This window comes from Colletotrichum aenigma, assembly GCF_013390185.1.
Source record: "Colletotrichum aenigma strain Cg56 chromosome Unknown KSG_Cg56_contig05, whole genome shotgun sequence".
Lineage (NCBI taxonomy): Eukaryota > Fungi > Ascomycota > Sordariomycetes > Glomerellales > Glomerellaceae > Colletotrichum > Colletotrichum aenigma.
The window spans coordinates 4,962,419-4,976,814 of record NW_023500911.1 but is presented as its reverse complement, the minus strand read 5'-3'; the positions used below and the strand labels follow the sequence as shown (position 1 = coordinate 4,976,814).

General features: G+C 55.8%; 4 protein-coding genes across 4 annotated transcripts; 1 reads left to right on the top strand and 3 right to left on the bottom strand.

Moving 5' to 3' along the window:
• Positions 1-6,241: 6,241 nt before the first annotated feature.
• ubc-17 (putative ubiquitin-conjugating enzyme protein 17) lies at positions 6,242-8,714 on the bottom strand (the record flags this gene model as incomplete). Its single annotated transcript, XM_037324218.1, has 4 exons — positions 6,242-6,774; positions 6,828-7,989; positions 8,444-8,546; positions 8,614-8,714. The coding sequence occupies 4 exons, from the start codon at positions 8,712-8,714 to the stop codon at positions 6,242-6,244; spliced, it is 1,899 nt and encodes a 632-aa protein (XP_037177804.1).
• A 578-nt stretch (positions 8,715-9,292) lies between these two features.
• Positions 9,293-10,910, bottom strand: cbh2-0 (Exoglucanase 2; the record flags this gene model as incomplete). Its single annotated transcript, XM_037324217.1, has 5 exons — positions 9,293-9,672; positions 9,720-9,761; positions 9,813-10,073; positions 10,130-10,770; positions 10,819-10,910. 5 exons carry the CDS (start codon positions 10,908-10,910, stop codon positions 9,293-9,295), a joined length of 1,416 nt encoding a protein of 471 aa, XP_037177805.1.
• Positions 10,911-11,557: 647 nt separating this feature from the next.
• CGCA056_v008969 (uncharacterized protein) lies at positions 11,558-11,969 on the bottom strand (the record flags this gene model as incomplete). Its single annotated transcript, XM_037324216.1, has 2 exons — positions 11,558-11,611; positions 11,670-11,969. The coding sequence occupies 2 exons, from the start codon at positions 11,967-11,969 to the stop codon at positions 11,558-11,560; spliced, it is 354 nt and encodes a 117-aa protein (XP_037178540.1).
• A 953-nt stretch (positions 11,970-12,922) lies between these two features.
• On the top strand, positions 12,923-14,348 carry apm2 (AP-2 complex subunit mu; the record flags this gene model as incomplete). The annotated part of the gene is made up of 3 exons (XM_037324215.1): positions 12,923-13,259; positions 13,316-14,285; positions 14,342-14,348. The coding sequence occupies 3 exons, from the start codon at positions 12,923-12,925 to the stop codon at positions 14,346-14,348; spliced, it is 1,314 nt and encodes a 437-aa protein (XP_037178539.1).
• Between the last annotated feature and the right edge of the window lie 48 nt (positions 14,349-14,396).

The window sequence follows — 14,396 nt, the reverse complement described above, 5'->3', positions numbered from 1 at the left end:
GAGAACCGGTGGCCATCGGGGTTGATTTGTTAATCATCTCACTCAGGTACCTAAGGTAGGTACTTGAGGTAAAATAGGTACTCAGGCCGGTCGGCTCGGGTACCTCTCACTTGCACTAAGCAAAAGTCAGGCAGGAACGGAGGGCGGGAGGTGACGAAGGAGGGCAGCCACGTTCGATCAGGGCAGCCTCCTTCCGCCCACGGAACCGTACCTGCTTGCAAGATAGTGGTTGGGCCAGTCAGTGACCTATGGCCAGTGACGATCAGGCAGGTGCAGGTGCAGAAGGTGCAGAGGGTGTAGACTGCCTGCAGTGAATGAGCCCGGCTGCAATGGCAGGCACGCAGCAAGGAAGGGAGTGAGTGCCTGTCTGGGAAAGGCGACCCAAATCTCAAACGAGATCAGGAGAAGGTGCGCCTAAGTGGGCGACTTCCTCCCCTGTGTGGGCCCTTCTCCGGAAGGTTGCGATGTGGAAAAAGCGACTTGCAGCAGCAGCATCAGTATCAGCACAGCAGCAGTCACAGTCACCTAGGTAGGTAATCGTGCCTAATAACCGCTGCACACAGGCGATTGTCGCAGACCGATGTTCGGGTACTTCGCAGAGACGGGCTGTCCGCTAAGCAGAAAACGGCACGCAGACAGCAGCCATGTGCAGGTCAGGGATCTGGACAGATCCCGGGACATGGGCCAGACCAGCGCCCACTGGGCAGACACTTACTATGCAGTCGGGTACTAGTAGTACGGAGGCATGTACACATCTTCAGGGCCGATCCATGCCCGCCGTTTTCTTGCACCTGTGTTTTTTTCTGCTACACACCTAGGTACTGAGAGAAGAATGAGTGACAGGCGGCGCGAGATCTAGAGATCTAGAGCTCCATGTCTCTGTGTCTAATGTCTAGTGCAGCGCCATTCCCAGCCGCCCTACCAACAGAATAGACCAGTTCCTGCGTCTTAGGACGGACGACTGGACTGCGACCAGCCTTTTCTTTTCCCCAGGGGTCTCCAGCTGAGGTGAGCTGGTAAGGGTCATCTAAGCCCCATGAGTCTTCGTAGGTACTGCGTAGATGCCAGAAATAGGACCGCTGACGGCCTCACCCACCGTCAAATCTGCCTTCCCGTTCGGACATTTCCTGTGGTACGCGTACCTACCTGCGGAGGGGCCGGGTACGTACTCTCCCATCCCTTCCTGCTGTCCACGGCTATCTGTAAGGCGAGGCAGGCAGGCAAGCAATCAATCTGTGGCAGGAACAGCCTGGTGTTCAACAGTGCAGTGTCAGCCAGGCCGACCCGACGATGGAGGTGCCTTCCTTCCCCTTGATACAGACTCGCCAACCTTTTTTAAAAAAATTAATTAACTAAAAAAAAAAAAAAAAAAAAAAAAAAGGGAAGAAAGGACATCGCGTGTCGCTGTTGCCATTCCTGATGATGGGGGTTGCTTCTTTCCTCCCTCTCGCCTTCCATTCATGGATGTCGGGTGTGGTGACTGGTCTGGCATATCAGCTTCCTTATGCCGGCGGGCCTGACTGCCCTGCCCTGCCCTGCCTTCCTGGGTTTCGTTCCCGACACCCAGTCCTGTGGATGCCATGTTTCCCTCTCTGCCTTTCCCATTCCCATCTCCCAACCATCACCCATCATCCATCATCCATCATCCATCACCCTCACCCTGGCACACCACCAGTCCACCACGTCCACCCACCAATCTGTTTCTCCCAATCTTTGTTTTTTCCGCCCTGCCCCCCCCCCCCCCCGTCCCATGTCGCATATCCCCCGATGCTAAGTCTGGATGCCCCGAAGCCCATGCCCCGGCCGCAGCGTTTGTACCTTGCAGTTTGCACCGCGTCTGGACCCCCGGCGCCCATTGTCGCCTCCCGTTGTTGGCCGCATGCGTCCGACCTGCAGCTCACCAGCTGAAGAAACACATGCGCGACTCCTCAAACCCCACGCCTTGCCAGATATCACATTCAGGAATACTTGCACAACCGCCTTCGCCGCCGCTGCCGACTCTACTTTACGCAGTCTTGCAAGCCAATGCCGCTATCTGCTGATATCGGTCCACGTCCACACGTCAGTCAGCCCGCTTGGCTTCATACAGTCCACACACCCGCCACCACCAGCCATCACCGCCCGCCACCATCCACCCATCGTCGCATACAGCCCGATACAGACACACGCACATACATTTCCATCCATCCATCCCTTCCGGCCTCCCTCTCGCTCAAGTCACCACGGACAGGGGGAGACAGGAGACGAGAGCCTAGCCCCTATCGTGCCTGTGCCCCGGCTTACGCCTGTGGCCGCTATCACAGAGATACGATGCGCTACGCTGAACTCACAGAGGCCCGCTTAGACGTCCTTCAACACTATCTGCAATAGGGGGCCATACGGTACACCTCAGATCAAAGTACCTACTGCATACCGAGTACACTAGGTGCTCTGCAGAGTACCTCGCTGCCAGTCACATCCATCCCATCCGCGACGCCTTGCATTGTGTCTCCTCGCCGGCTCCAACACCTTTCGATGCGCCTACGGGGTCCGAGAGCCACTTCAATCAATCACCGTTTAACCTGCCTCTTCATCTTCACACCCACTCGCAAGAACCACAGACACTTGCCCAGGAACACATCGACAATTCCACGTGTCACCTGCATCAATTGAGTTTGGTCCGCTTCCCACTGCGGCTATCCAGCGCCTACCAAAGTACACGCCAAGTAGCCCTGCTTCGACTCAGATGCACCATGCACGATGCAGTCAACCCCGGCTGACCCGCCTCAACTCCGAGTATCAACTCCGTCGACAATCCTTCCGCCCTTCGCCGTATCCCCGCCTGCCTACAGATCTCGCACTCTGACCTAATACGCCCTCGGATATCGGAAGCAAGCCGATGACACCGACATTGCCGGACGCGCCTGGCAGACGCATTCGCAGCCAGACAGGTCTCGCTCACTTTCAAACATGATGTGGCCATCGCTGCTGTGTCTTGTAAGTCATTTCGGCGTACTGATGGTTACAGCTTAGCACCAGTCCGCAATGCGTTTTAGCCCACTGTCGATCTCGTCTTGGCCAACACTCCAACACGCTCAAAAGACCCTGACTGCGACGCTGTGACGCCGCAGCGCATCACAGTTCTGTTCTCCTCCGACAGGGGAAAACACGCACTTTTTGTGCCAGCCAGGCAGCGCAGGGCAGGGTAGGGTGGCAGGTAAGCCATGAGGGTAACGGGGACGGTCGTCAATGTTAGTGCCATACTGACTGCTCGCGGCGGGCTTGTCAAGACAGGTGAGGCAAGCCAAATGGCGCTTCATCTCTTCGAAAACGGCCATTGAATGACGATTATCGATCACTGAGCCTGCACCTGTCGATCGGCATCTGACGAGACCAGCCACCAACCGGCAATTCTCGTGTCCATCAAGCATCTCGGCCTCTTCACTTGGCCGGAAATGGCACACACTCTCATAATTACACGCACACATGGCCTCGTCTCAGATCGTATGCCTCTTTGTGGCCCTCGGTCCTCTCACCCCATCGATACGACCAACTCGCCCTCCTCAGACCACTTTCAATACCACTCTGTCAATCTCGACACGCTAGTGGCTGCTTCCCCTCATCTTCGCACCTTCCCCTCTCTCGCGCTTTTCCCTTCTGCCTCGTCCGCGGCATGCTTCGCACGTGGCAAACGCACTCATTCCCGGCCGTCAGGCACTACCTAGCCTCGTGGACTGCATGGGTTTTCTGATCTCAACGGACGGCACATTCCCATCGCTGGATGTCCAATTGAAGGCTACTTCCTGCCTGCCGTGGAACATGCTTCGCAGCCTGTGCCACCTTTAAACATGGCATCATCTAGGATTGCCTTTTGAACGAATCACTCAGACTCGCAATTGCCCATTTCATGATTCACGTCCTGGACTATGACAGGGTTCTTGAAGCTCACCAGGCGGAACTCATCTCATTCTTGGTCCCCCTCACGTCGCTCAAGAAGCTTTGGGCACTCCTTCTTTTCGCCTGCCCGCCCTGGTCTGTCGAAACTTTCCAGCTCTTGAGTTTCATTGAGCATGTCGACCCCCAAAACCCCCTCGTTTCCGGACCTGGCCACGCCATGGCTCTCATTTGACTTCATCCGTTTGTCGTCGTGTCAAAATGTCCAACGCAACCGGCGCTCTTTTCTCGGAACGGCTCAGAATCGCCAGCCAGCCCCGAGTCATGAAAATCGTTCGGCTCGGACTTGATTACGACGGGAAACGGATACTGCCCACTCACACGCGGTCCGAGTCACTGTGCCCACCTCTTCCACGTGGTTTCCCGCAGATGGGAAACAGATTCCTGGGAGCCCCCATACGACGCCAACGTTCGGGTCGGGTGGAAACCTCCAAAAGGCTGGTGGCTGCCGACATATTTGGCATTTCACGCCGATATACAGATGGCTATCCTGGATGACCGTAAACTTAGCTGTGTGTCTGGTTCCGCGACAGCCGCTAAGCGCCAACTTTCTCGTGTTCATCGGCTTGGAGGCGTGTCTCTCGGGTCGCGTGTCGTCAAGATCGATGGACAGTCTCCGCGATACCTGCTCCAACCGCAAGCCCTGGGGCCTGGCTGTTTGCTTGCAACGCTGCGTCGCTCTTTGGTGGGGGCGATCTGCCAGTCCAAGACAAATGCTACCCGCAGGCGCCGTCTGAGTTTTCCCTCAATCAACCTCCTGGCAAACATGTGTCAGCCGTACTGGGGAAAGTAATGACCGCCAGACGATCGCCCCCGAACACGATATCAACGAGACAATTTGCGCACGTCAGGCCTAAAACTGAACTCCGGCCAAAGTCAGAAAGGCGCCGACTGCTGGGCTGCAAGACTGATTCAGCATCCATGCCCGCAACGAGCCCGACTCAACCGGCCTGTCTCAGGGCACAATTTCTTCTTAGCTCGCCGTCAGTTCCGCTTGGGCCGCCGGCTTGTTAGCTGCGGCCCTGACAAGCGTCTGCCGACTGCCGTCTGCGTGCTGCAGCTTGTCAACGGATGCACTGGCCACCCTGCAGCGCCGGGGCGGCGGAGACTGACGAACCCTCAACGGTGCCAGCTCCAACTGCAGTGTAGCCAAGATTTCTTTTTTCCGTGGAGGGGGCGGTAGGACCACAGTAAAAGACAGGCCAGTGCCTCAAGTAAGTTTGTCGTCTCCTCTGGGGTGCGTTGCCTGTGGGCAGGCAAACGAACGGTCAAAGTCCCGGGCTTTGTCGTCGTCTCATGAAACGAATTGTTCACGGGCGGCTGCATTGATGATCGCCGCCTGACGAAGGGACGGGACGAGGGTTGACATCATCAACTTGTCCAAAAGTTCAACCTGGCCACCTGGCCTGGAAAGGAGCGCACTGGAGGCGCCCGCCAGTAATATCATCATCTTCTGGAAGAGCCACTGCGAAAGTCAACCGCGGCTCGAAGGCTGTTGATAATTCGCTTCCAGAATGATTTTGCATCACGGTCTCGCAGGGTTTTTCGAACGGTCCGATGAAGTGGCCCATTACTCATCGGGTGCTATTGTAAGGAGGGAGCTCGACGCTTTGGATGCCGGGACGATAGGTGCCGCGGGAAGGCAAACGGCTCAGCATTCCGCGGCACCCATCATCCACGTACCCAAAGCGTCTCGTCTTTCGTTGTGCCTCCCAGCCAAGGTGCTTGCTGCAGACGTCAATGCTGGCTTCCCGTGTCAGTCATTGTGGATGATCCTTCATACGAGCATGGTATAAATAAGCTGGCGAGGATCATTCTTGATTGCCGTACTAGAGGTAGGCCTCGGGCGTAGGAGATGCAACAACTTGCGTCTTTGAACGCCCGCCTTAAACTCTGTGGGAGAAGGGATAATCACAGATTTCCCATCGACCTCATTGCGACGATGTCCTCAAGTTAACAACACCGTTACGCCTTAAGGATGGCCGTCCGCAGGGTCTGCTAGTCACCTCCATGAAGCAAGTCATCTAGAACTCAAGTGTGAATCATGTTGCTACTCATTCTGTATGGAGAAAGCATTCTTGTACCAGCACCAGCTGGCCCTCCATCTTGTGCAAGTCGGTATTACATGTCGCGATATCTCTCAAGTCTGTGATTTACACTCGATACAACAGCTGTGGCTTCACAGCTCCGTCCAGCCTTAAGCCAAGGCTTGCAGGTTGATCCCTCTTCCTTCAGATCTCTAGTATCTCCGATGACACAACCACATCTGAACCCCTCCTGTGCCAAACTAGCACAAAATAGGTCACCTTCATGTGCTCCCCTGGTGATCTGGAACAACGACCGGCAGACGAACCCGCGGCCGTTCACTCCACCGTTTACACCCCTCTTCCAACATCTGAATACCCTCCTTAAACCGCGCGGGAGCATAGTGAGTCGTGTACGCAGCCCTCTTCAGGCCTTCCTGGCCTTTCTCCCGCTGATTCGGAAGACGGACCTCGTCCCCAGGCTGGTCCGCCTCCCACCGCTCGACAACCTCCAAGATCTCCTCCCACCGCAGCTCAAAGTGCGCCGCGACGACCTCTCGCCACGGGCTTGACTCGAGCTCGCCGCCGTTGAGCTTCGTCAGCCACTCGGCCAGCGCGTACCGCGTCGTGTCGGCGCGGACTTCGACGTTGTACACCCGCGAATGCAGCGGCGTCAGGGTGTTTTCCAAGCCTGGCTCGTTCCACAGCGGCGACTCGGTGAAGACCATCGCTTGCAGGGAGACGAGGAGTTGTAGGAGGGTCGAGTTCTCGGGGTTCCAGCTGGGTCCTTCCCAACTGCCGAGAAGGGATAAGCAGACTGCGTCAACGGTGGTTAGCATAGACCTTCTAAAGTATGTAGGAAAACCTCACCAAGACCGTTGATGTAAAGATTAGGGTTGAACTTCCGGTCGGGCGGAGAAGTCCTGAAGAACACCTGTGGCGGGCTCTGGGGATAGTTCATGGGGCAGAAGAGATCGAAGTCGAAGAGCCCATTTTCGTATGGTGTCCCGGTAGGTCCGACAATCAAAAAAGTCATGACATCGAGTCGGTCGCTATGGTGCCGGACGAAGATGCCCTCGGGGATTGACGTTCGGAGGATTGAGAGTTCCCACACGAGGCGCTTCATGCGACCTGGTGGAGAGGTGTGCTTCTCGGTCCGCCTCAGGTCATTGGCAAAGTGGTATTCTCGGTGCCATGCCTTTTCATCAACCTCAACGACACGGCTATCAGAAAGGCTTCGCCTGAGCTCTTCTACACGTTGTTCTCCAGCACTGTAGCTCTTGGTGATGGGCGTATCATCTTTACCTACAGCGGTGGCACCGTCAACGGAGAGATGGGTCTTCTGGGAAGCTTCATATTGTTCGGCGAATTTGCAGATGCGATCATATACACCGCGAACCTGCTTTGCGTGCTCGTCGCTATCCTTGTGGTGCTTTAAGGCAAAGCGAACCGGGACGGCTAGACCAGGGAACAAGCTGACGAGTGGCGGCAGCATATTGAGTGTCTGCGACCCGTTGTGCTTTTCCTCGTACTTTGCGTTGAGAATCCTTGGACAGGAATGCAGCGAGAAACCAGTGTTTCTGAATGCAATCCGCAGGAGCGTCTGTTCCAAAGGGTGTTCTGGCCGGGGTCTAGCGAAAAGCGAGCGTGAGACGTGACGTTGATTCCAGACCAGGAGCAAGTTGAACAATGAATCGTATAGCTTGGGTCGACGCATAATCTCTTCGATGCAGTCGTCTTGCATGAGCTCGGCTATTTTAATGAGAAGGGGGCTTCGACGCGTCATGGCGGCGAGAAGACGCGGAGGTTTCTTGTCAAAGGCGCTCCTATTCCTAGACGTCGAAGGCCAGGCCTTTGCTAGCGCGGTGAGCATCTCGGGGAGGACATCAAGACTTCGAGAAATGTCCTTGAGCGAATTCTGATTGGATCCCTTGAATGGAGCGTCACTATCAGAGCCACCATAGCCGGTTCCAGCACCGGGTGCGGTGTTGACTCTTGTCTTCGGGCCAGCGCGAGATGACCTGGCCTTCACCTGGGTATCTTGATAGATGGATGCGGATTTGTCTCCAGGATGCGGATACGGACCGCAGAGCAGCGCGAAGATAAAGAAAAGACGGCCTCCGTTGCAGCACCATACATGGGTTTCTGACCCAGGTGCAATACATATCGAAGCGGAAGATTGGGTAGCGCAGCAAGGACACGATTCGGTTTTACAGTCAGGGTAGGGACAGGCGATTTTGGGACTCCAACGAGGATCGACAACGATTGGAAGACGGGATACCGCAGGATCTTGACAACCGTTAGAAAACCGATAACAACCACTAGATGTGACTCAAGTGCGCCAAGAAGCATCAGTCACCTTTGGACGCGGCAGCCATGATGGTTTGGTACATCATACGCTGGGTGTACGCAAAGAGGACTCTGCTATCATCCGTCATAGTTTCCCGTCGGCAGGTGGGACATCTGTGTTGGATTACACGGTGTACAAAGTATCTTATCGCCTTCTCTTCCTTGGTCGGATCCGACGACGGAGAACCGAAGGAGTCAAGGACCGGGTCGCAAGAGGGTATCGAAGGCATATCGAGGTCTCTATTGTGAGTGTCAGCATGTGATCGGTCGTTTGAAAGTTGCATCGTGGAATTAGCTGTGTACGTACGATACATTAGCCTGCTCGCAGCTCAACTCGAAAGGGAATGGGTCCAAGAATGAGGGCTGGTCAAAATCAGACCACGGGGCCTTAGTATCGGTCCACCGCATGTCGGAACCGTCAAAGGAATAACGTTGAGGAAGTTTCATAGCCCAATCTGTAAGAAAGTACACGGTAGGTAAATAGAGTAAGAACACTTGGGCCAGCTCTTCGTCCAGCAACGTCCCTAGGGTAATAATGAAAGTCAGAATCCGTCGACAGTGGTTGCGAAACGTGATCTCAAGATGCCGGATTCGGTGTTGATGTGACAAATGGGCTGTCGTTCGGAATTGAAGAACGACCATTGGGCAGAGTTGCCATTGAAAGGTTGAAAAGGTAGCAAGGTTAGTCAAACGGGTTTGTAGTCAACTCATGTGTTAACCCCAGCCCCCGCCGTTGATACTCTGAGGACATACACTATTGGCCAATAGGAGAGTACAGAGACTTGGTTGGCTGACAGAAAGGTAGTGCCTCAAAGTATGCCACAAGCAGTAAACGTTAGCAGAGTCGGGCTCCAATGAGGATCAAGCAATATTTTCTGGGCTGTATATACAATCCTTCGCCAAAATGGTGTTAAGTATGTACAAGAAGTGACAAATAAGGTCCGCTTTGCAAGATGACAGGGTGCATCGGAACCAGACCAAGCCTCTTAAAAGGCAGGATTGGCGTTGGTAAGAAGCTGCACGAAGTAGGCCTGGAACCACGTGCCGGCCTCGGGAGCGGGCTTGAGGGCATCATTCTTTCCACAGTTAAAGTCATAGCGAGCCGCACTGGTGTCAGAGGTACCGTCACTCTCGCCACCGGGCTTCACCCAGACGAAGGCGTCAACAAGCGAGGAACCCGTGTTGGTCGATGGGCGCAGCCCGAAGCCGGTGCCGACGGCATTGCACCAATCACCCCACGCCTCTTGGCCAGTGGGTTGCTTGCCAGAGCGGCCTTGGTCAACAATGAACTGGGCGTTCCACCCTTGGGCGCTAAGAAGAGGGGCAAGTGCCTCAACGTAATGCTTCTCGTCGTAGTTGGAGTTGCCTAGCAAAGTTAGATTTGACAACGTTGAGTTAGGGCGCGATGCCTACCTTGAGTGTAAGAGGGAGGAGAGCTGAGACTCCAGGCATTGTCTGCGAAACGTGTCAGAAAGAGTTCAAATCAGATGACAGGCAGATACGGACAGTTAGCGACGTTGGTAACGATGCCACGGAGAGCCTTGGGGGACCCGGCATCCTTGTAAACCTTTGCATACATGTTGGCGGCAGGGCCAAGGTTGGCTTGCCAGCCAAGCCAGCCGGCATGCCCACCATCGAGATACATGGCTACGTTTGGAAGGTTGAGCTGAGTAACGGCGTAGTTGGTGCACTCAAGGTACGCAGCCTGGGCACCAGAGCACTTGGCAACATTCAAGTTGGTGACAAGGTTGGCCAGGGAGTCGGGCTCTGGATTGTATGTCAGACACAGCACAACATAGCAACAAGATAATAGAATGACGAACCAACAACCAAAAGAATGCGAATGTCGGAGTACTTGAGAATCATGGTGCGGATGGCATCAATGTACTCCTTGTACTTGGCAACGCCGCCGTTAGCAATCGAGTACTCGCCGTTGGAGGCGGCGGCGGCACAGTCACGGTCTGGGAGATCGTAAACGACGAACTGGCCCGCATAGTTGGCGCCGGCCTGGTTGGCCTTGCGGATGTCGGCGAGAGTGGAATCAACCAAGGGAACCTTGGCGCGAGTGTCCATCCACATGAAGGTAGGGACCTTGGCAACCTTTGCGGCCGCGGTAGCCTGGGCCGGGGTAAGAGACGGGATAGCCAAGGTCGAGATCTCGGAGGCGTAGTACGAGTTGGCGTAGAGATCGACGCCGGCGAAGGGGTTACCGGTGTAAGTGGCGCCGCCGGTAGGGACGGGAGTGGTGCCAGAGCTAGTAACGCGGGTGGTCGTCGCGCCGGCGGTGGTTGATGAGGCTCGAGATGTGCTCGCGACAGTGGTGGAGCTTGCGCGGGTAGTCGAAGTGGCAGACGGAGCGGCAGCACCGGGAATGCACTGGCTGTACCATTCGTTGGTAACGACACAGCTGCTGCCAGAAGCACAGCAAGTCGCGCCCGTCCAACCGTTGCCACCGCACTGAGTCCTACAGGGTGTTAGTCTGCGCGTATGGCAATCTTTTAGACAGTCTTACCAGGCGGCTCCGCAAGATTGCCTCTCCTCGATGGGAACGGCAAAGGCAACGCTGCCCAAAAGGGCAGCGGCAAGGAGCGATCGAGCAGCCATTGGTGATGAGGTTCAAGAAGATGTTGTTGGCTGATCTGATGATGCTGTCCGTGGCTGATAGATGAAAATCTTGAAGGGAGCCGGGCGACTGCCCTTTTATCATGTCTTGAGCCATGGCAGTCTGGCAGCTCCCGATGGGTTCACGACTTAGGCTTTCGGATCGACGGGATGAGTGAAGTCTGGGCCCGCGAGGTAGGGAGGCCCTTTGCCCCACGATCTCGGAGGGAGGTCTCGGCATTTTGAGTCCAGTTTGCCCCTTTCAGACAAGCGCTGAGGGCACGGGCGAAGCCGAAGGAACCATCGTGCTATCGTGCCCATGGGGTTGTGGAAGAGGCATCCGGAGCTGGAATCGGTTCCATGGATTGAACCAGGACGATGGCACGTCAAGACCGGGGGCGAAAGCTGGGCATCAAGGTAAAGTTCGTCGAAGGCGCATCTTGAATATGGCTGATGGTGATATTCGATGGCGTTTTTGGGGAAAGTCCGCCAACCAAGGCGTGGCCAGGCTTCGGGTTGGATGTAACGCAGTCTTAGTTATTTCGGAGGCGACGCTCCATGATAGCCGTGTACGGAAGAGCGTTCTGGTCATGGGGGCGCGGCGGATGTGGAGACGGCTGAGGAGGGTGCCATGAGGGGTCGGAAAGGCTTCAAATCTTTCCGGCCGGGTGGGATTTGGACTGATTCTTGAGCTGGAATACCGGCTGAACCATCCGAGATAAGCTGGTTGGAGAGGCTTGCCGGGCGCGATTAATCAATTACCGGAAGCTTGCGTGATGAAGGCGTCGCGAGTCCATCCTCGGAAGACGTGGCGGCCAGGCGTAGCAGCAGCAGTGGCAACAACCGAGCTGGGTGATCGGAAGGCGTAGCGAAAGATGCTTGGCTCCAGGTACCATCAACGATGATATGTGTCTCTCGTCCTCCTGCTTGCTGGAACCGAGCCGCACGCCAGGGACTGCAGGGGATGGCAAGCGAGTTGGGGAAATTGGGGTTCTTGGTGGTCGGGCAGCGGCTGTGTGTGGTGCAGTAGTACTCGGCTCTGTCTTGAGTTGATGAAATCATTAGGAAATGCAATCAATAGTGATTGCTTTGGCCTGACAAGCTTTGATCAGCATCTTGCACTCCCAGGTTTGTGGAAACGATGGATTTTGATGTTGCGACCAAACGACTTCATGTCGTCTCGACAGTGTCACGATCACGACTGACGAGGAACGCCGACGCGAACTCTGAAGGAACAAGTGCGGGTTGAATATCGAACCGAGACAGACGGTGTAGCGAGACGAAAGCAGTTCAAGGTACAGAGTACAGGAGTGATCTTTAGCCGGCGGACGAGGCCATCTTGGCTGTGCTGACCAGGTGCGGCAGTCGATGATGACACTGTATTGTTTTGGTTATCTCAGAGGCAATGAGACTGAACGCAGGAGAAACGTGCGTGGTATTCTAAACTGTAGCTCTAGAAGGTAATGGTATCGTATCGGATTGCGATTGGAATTGTTATGTCGTCCAACGATGTTGGTGGTCGAGGGGAGCAGACAACGGGATGGCGAAGGGAAGGAGGACAGAGGAGTGCCAATTCTGCCAGCGCACTGTCTTGAAGACTGTGCTTACATAACAACACCGCCCCACCACCGACCGTTGCGTGCACGTGCCATTCTTCATTTGGCAGGTGGATCACGTAATGCAGGCTCCACCGCCTGCACGGGGCATCCTAGCTTCACCGCCCGGACCCTCCAATGGACGGCAGAATTTCGCAGCCAGCGCCCAAGCCCGAAACTCTCGAAATGAAGCTCCCCGTTCCCGCTCCCGTCTCCGTCCCCTGACAGCCGACCGAGATCCCGTCGCAACCCAATTCCCACCCCGCCCTGCGCCCTGCGACGTCTGCCCGCGACAAGCACTTCGAAGCTTCTTCTACGCGTCGATAAGCTTCCTCCCGGCTCGACGAGACCCATCCTCCCACCGACACCGAGTCCCGAATCGCTGGCCGCCGTCCGTGGGCGCCGATAACACCCCCCAACATGCTGTCCGGCATCCTCATCTTCAACCAAAAGGGCGAGAACCTCATCTTCCGCGCCTTCCGCAACGACTGCAGACCCCGCCTGGCCGACGTCTTCCGGATTCAAGTGATCTCGAACGCCCAGGTCCGGTCTCCTATCCTCACCCTCGGAAGCACCACCTTCAGCCATGTCAAGCACGAGAACATCTACCTGGTCGCCATCACCAAGAGCAATGCCAATGCCGCTCTCGTCTTCGAGTTTCTGTACCGCCTGATTGGCCTCGGCAGGGGCTACTTTGGCAAGTTTGATGAAGAGGCTGTTAAGAACAACTTCGTGCTTGTCTATGAGCTGCTCGATGGTACACGCTCCCCCCATGTCCTGCTTACAAACTCTCTCTCTAACGATCCGGGCCAGAGATTATTGACTTTGGCTACCCCCAAAACACCGAGACCGATACCCTCAAAATGTACATCACCACCGAAGGTGTCAAGTCAGAACGCGCCGCCGAAGACTCGGCCAAGATTACGATGCAGGCCACTGGCGCCTTGTCATGGCGCAAGGCCGATGTGAAGTACAGGAAGAACGAGGCCTTCGTCGACGTGATCGAAGACGTGAACCTCCTCATGTCCGCCACCGGCGCCGTCCTCCGCGCCGACGTCACCGGCCAGATCATCATGCGCGCCTACCTCTCCGGCACCCCCGAGTGCAAGTTCGGCCTCAACGACCGCCTCCTCCTCGACAACGACGGCCTCCTGAGTCTACCGAGCGGGAACAGAATGGGCACAAAGGCGACCAAGGCGGCTGCCGGCAGCGTTACCCTGGAGGACTGCCAGTTCCACCAGTGCGTGAAGCTCGGCAAGTTCGACAGCGACCGCATCATCTCTTTCGTGCCCCCGGACGGCGAGTTCGAGCTCATGCGCTACCGTGCCACCGAGAACGTCAACCTGCCCTTCAAGGTCCACGCCATTGTGAACGAGGTCGGGCGCACCAAGGTCGAGTACAGCATCGGCATCAAGGCCAACTTTGGGTCGAAGCTGTTCGCCACCAACGTCGTTGTCCGCATCCCGACACCGCTCAACACTGCTAAGATCACGGAGCGCTGCACCCAGGGCAAGGCCAAGTACGAGCCAAGCGAGAACAACATCGTATGGAAGATTGGTCGTTTCACCGGTCAGAGCGAGTTCGTGCTGAGCGCTGAGGCCATATTGTCGAGCACGACGAATCAGCGCGCCTGGTCGCGGCCGCCTCTGAGCCTCAACTTTAGCTTGTTGATGTTTACAAGTTCTGGGCTGCTGGTTAGATATCTAAAGGTATTTGAGAAGAGCAACTATTCTAGTGTCAAGTGGGTGCGGTACATGACGAGGGCGGGTTCCTATGAGATACGGTAAGTCTTTGCAGTCAACTCCGTTCCATGCCCGGGCTGAGCTAACGTGCCGACAGATTCTAGTGGGGTAATTATTGTAGTTTCAGCTTGTGGTATATGCATAGTACGGCG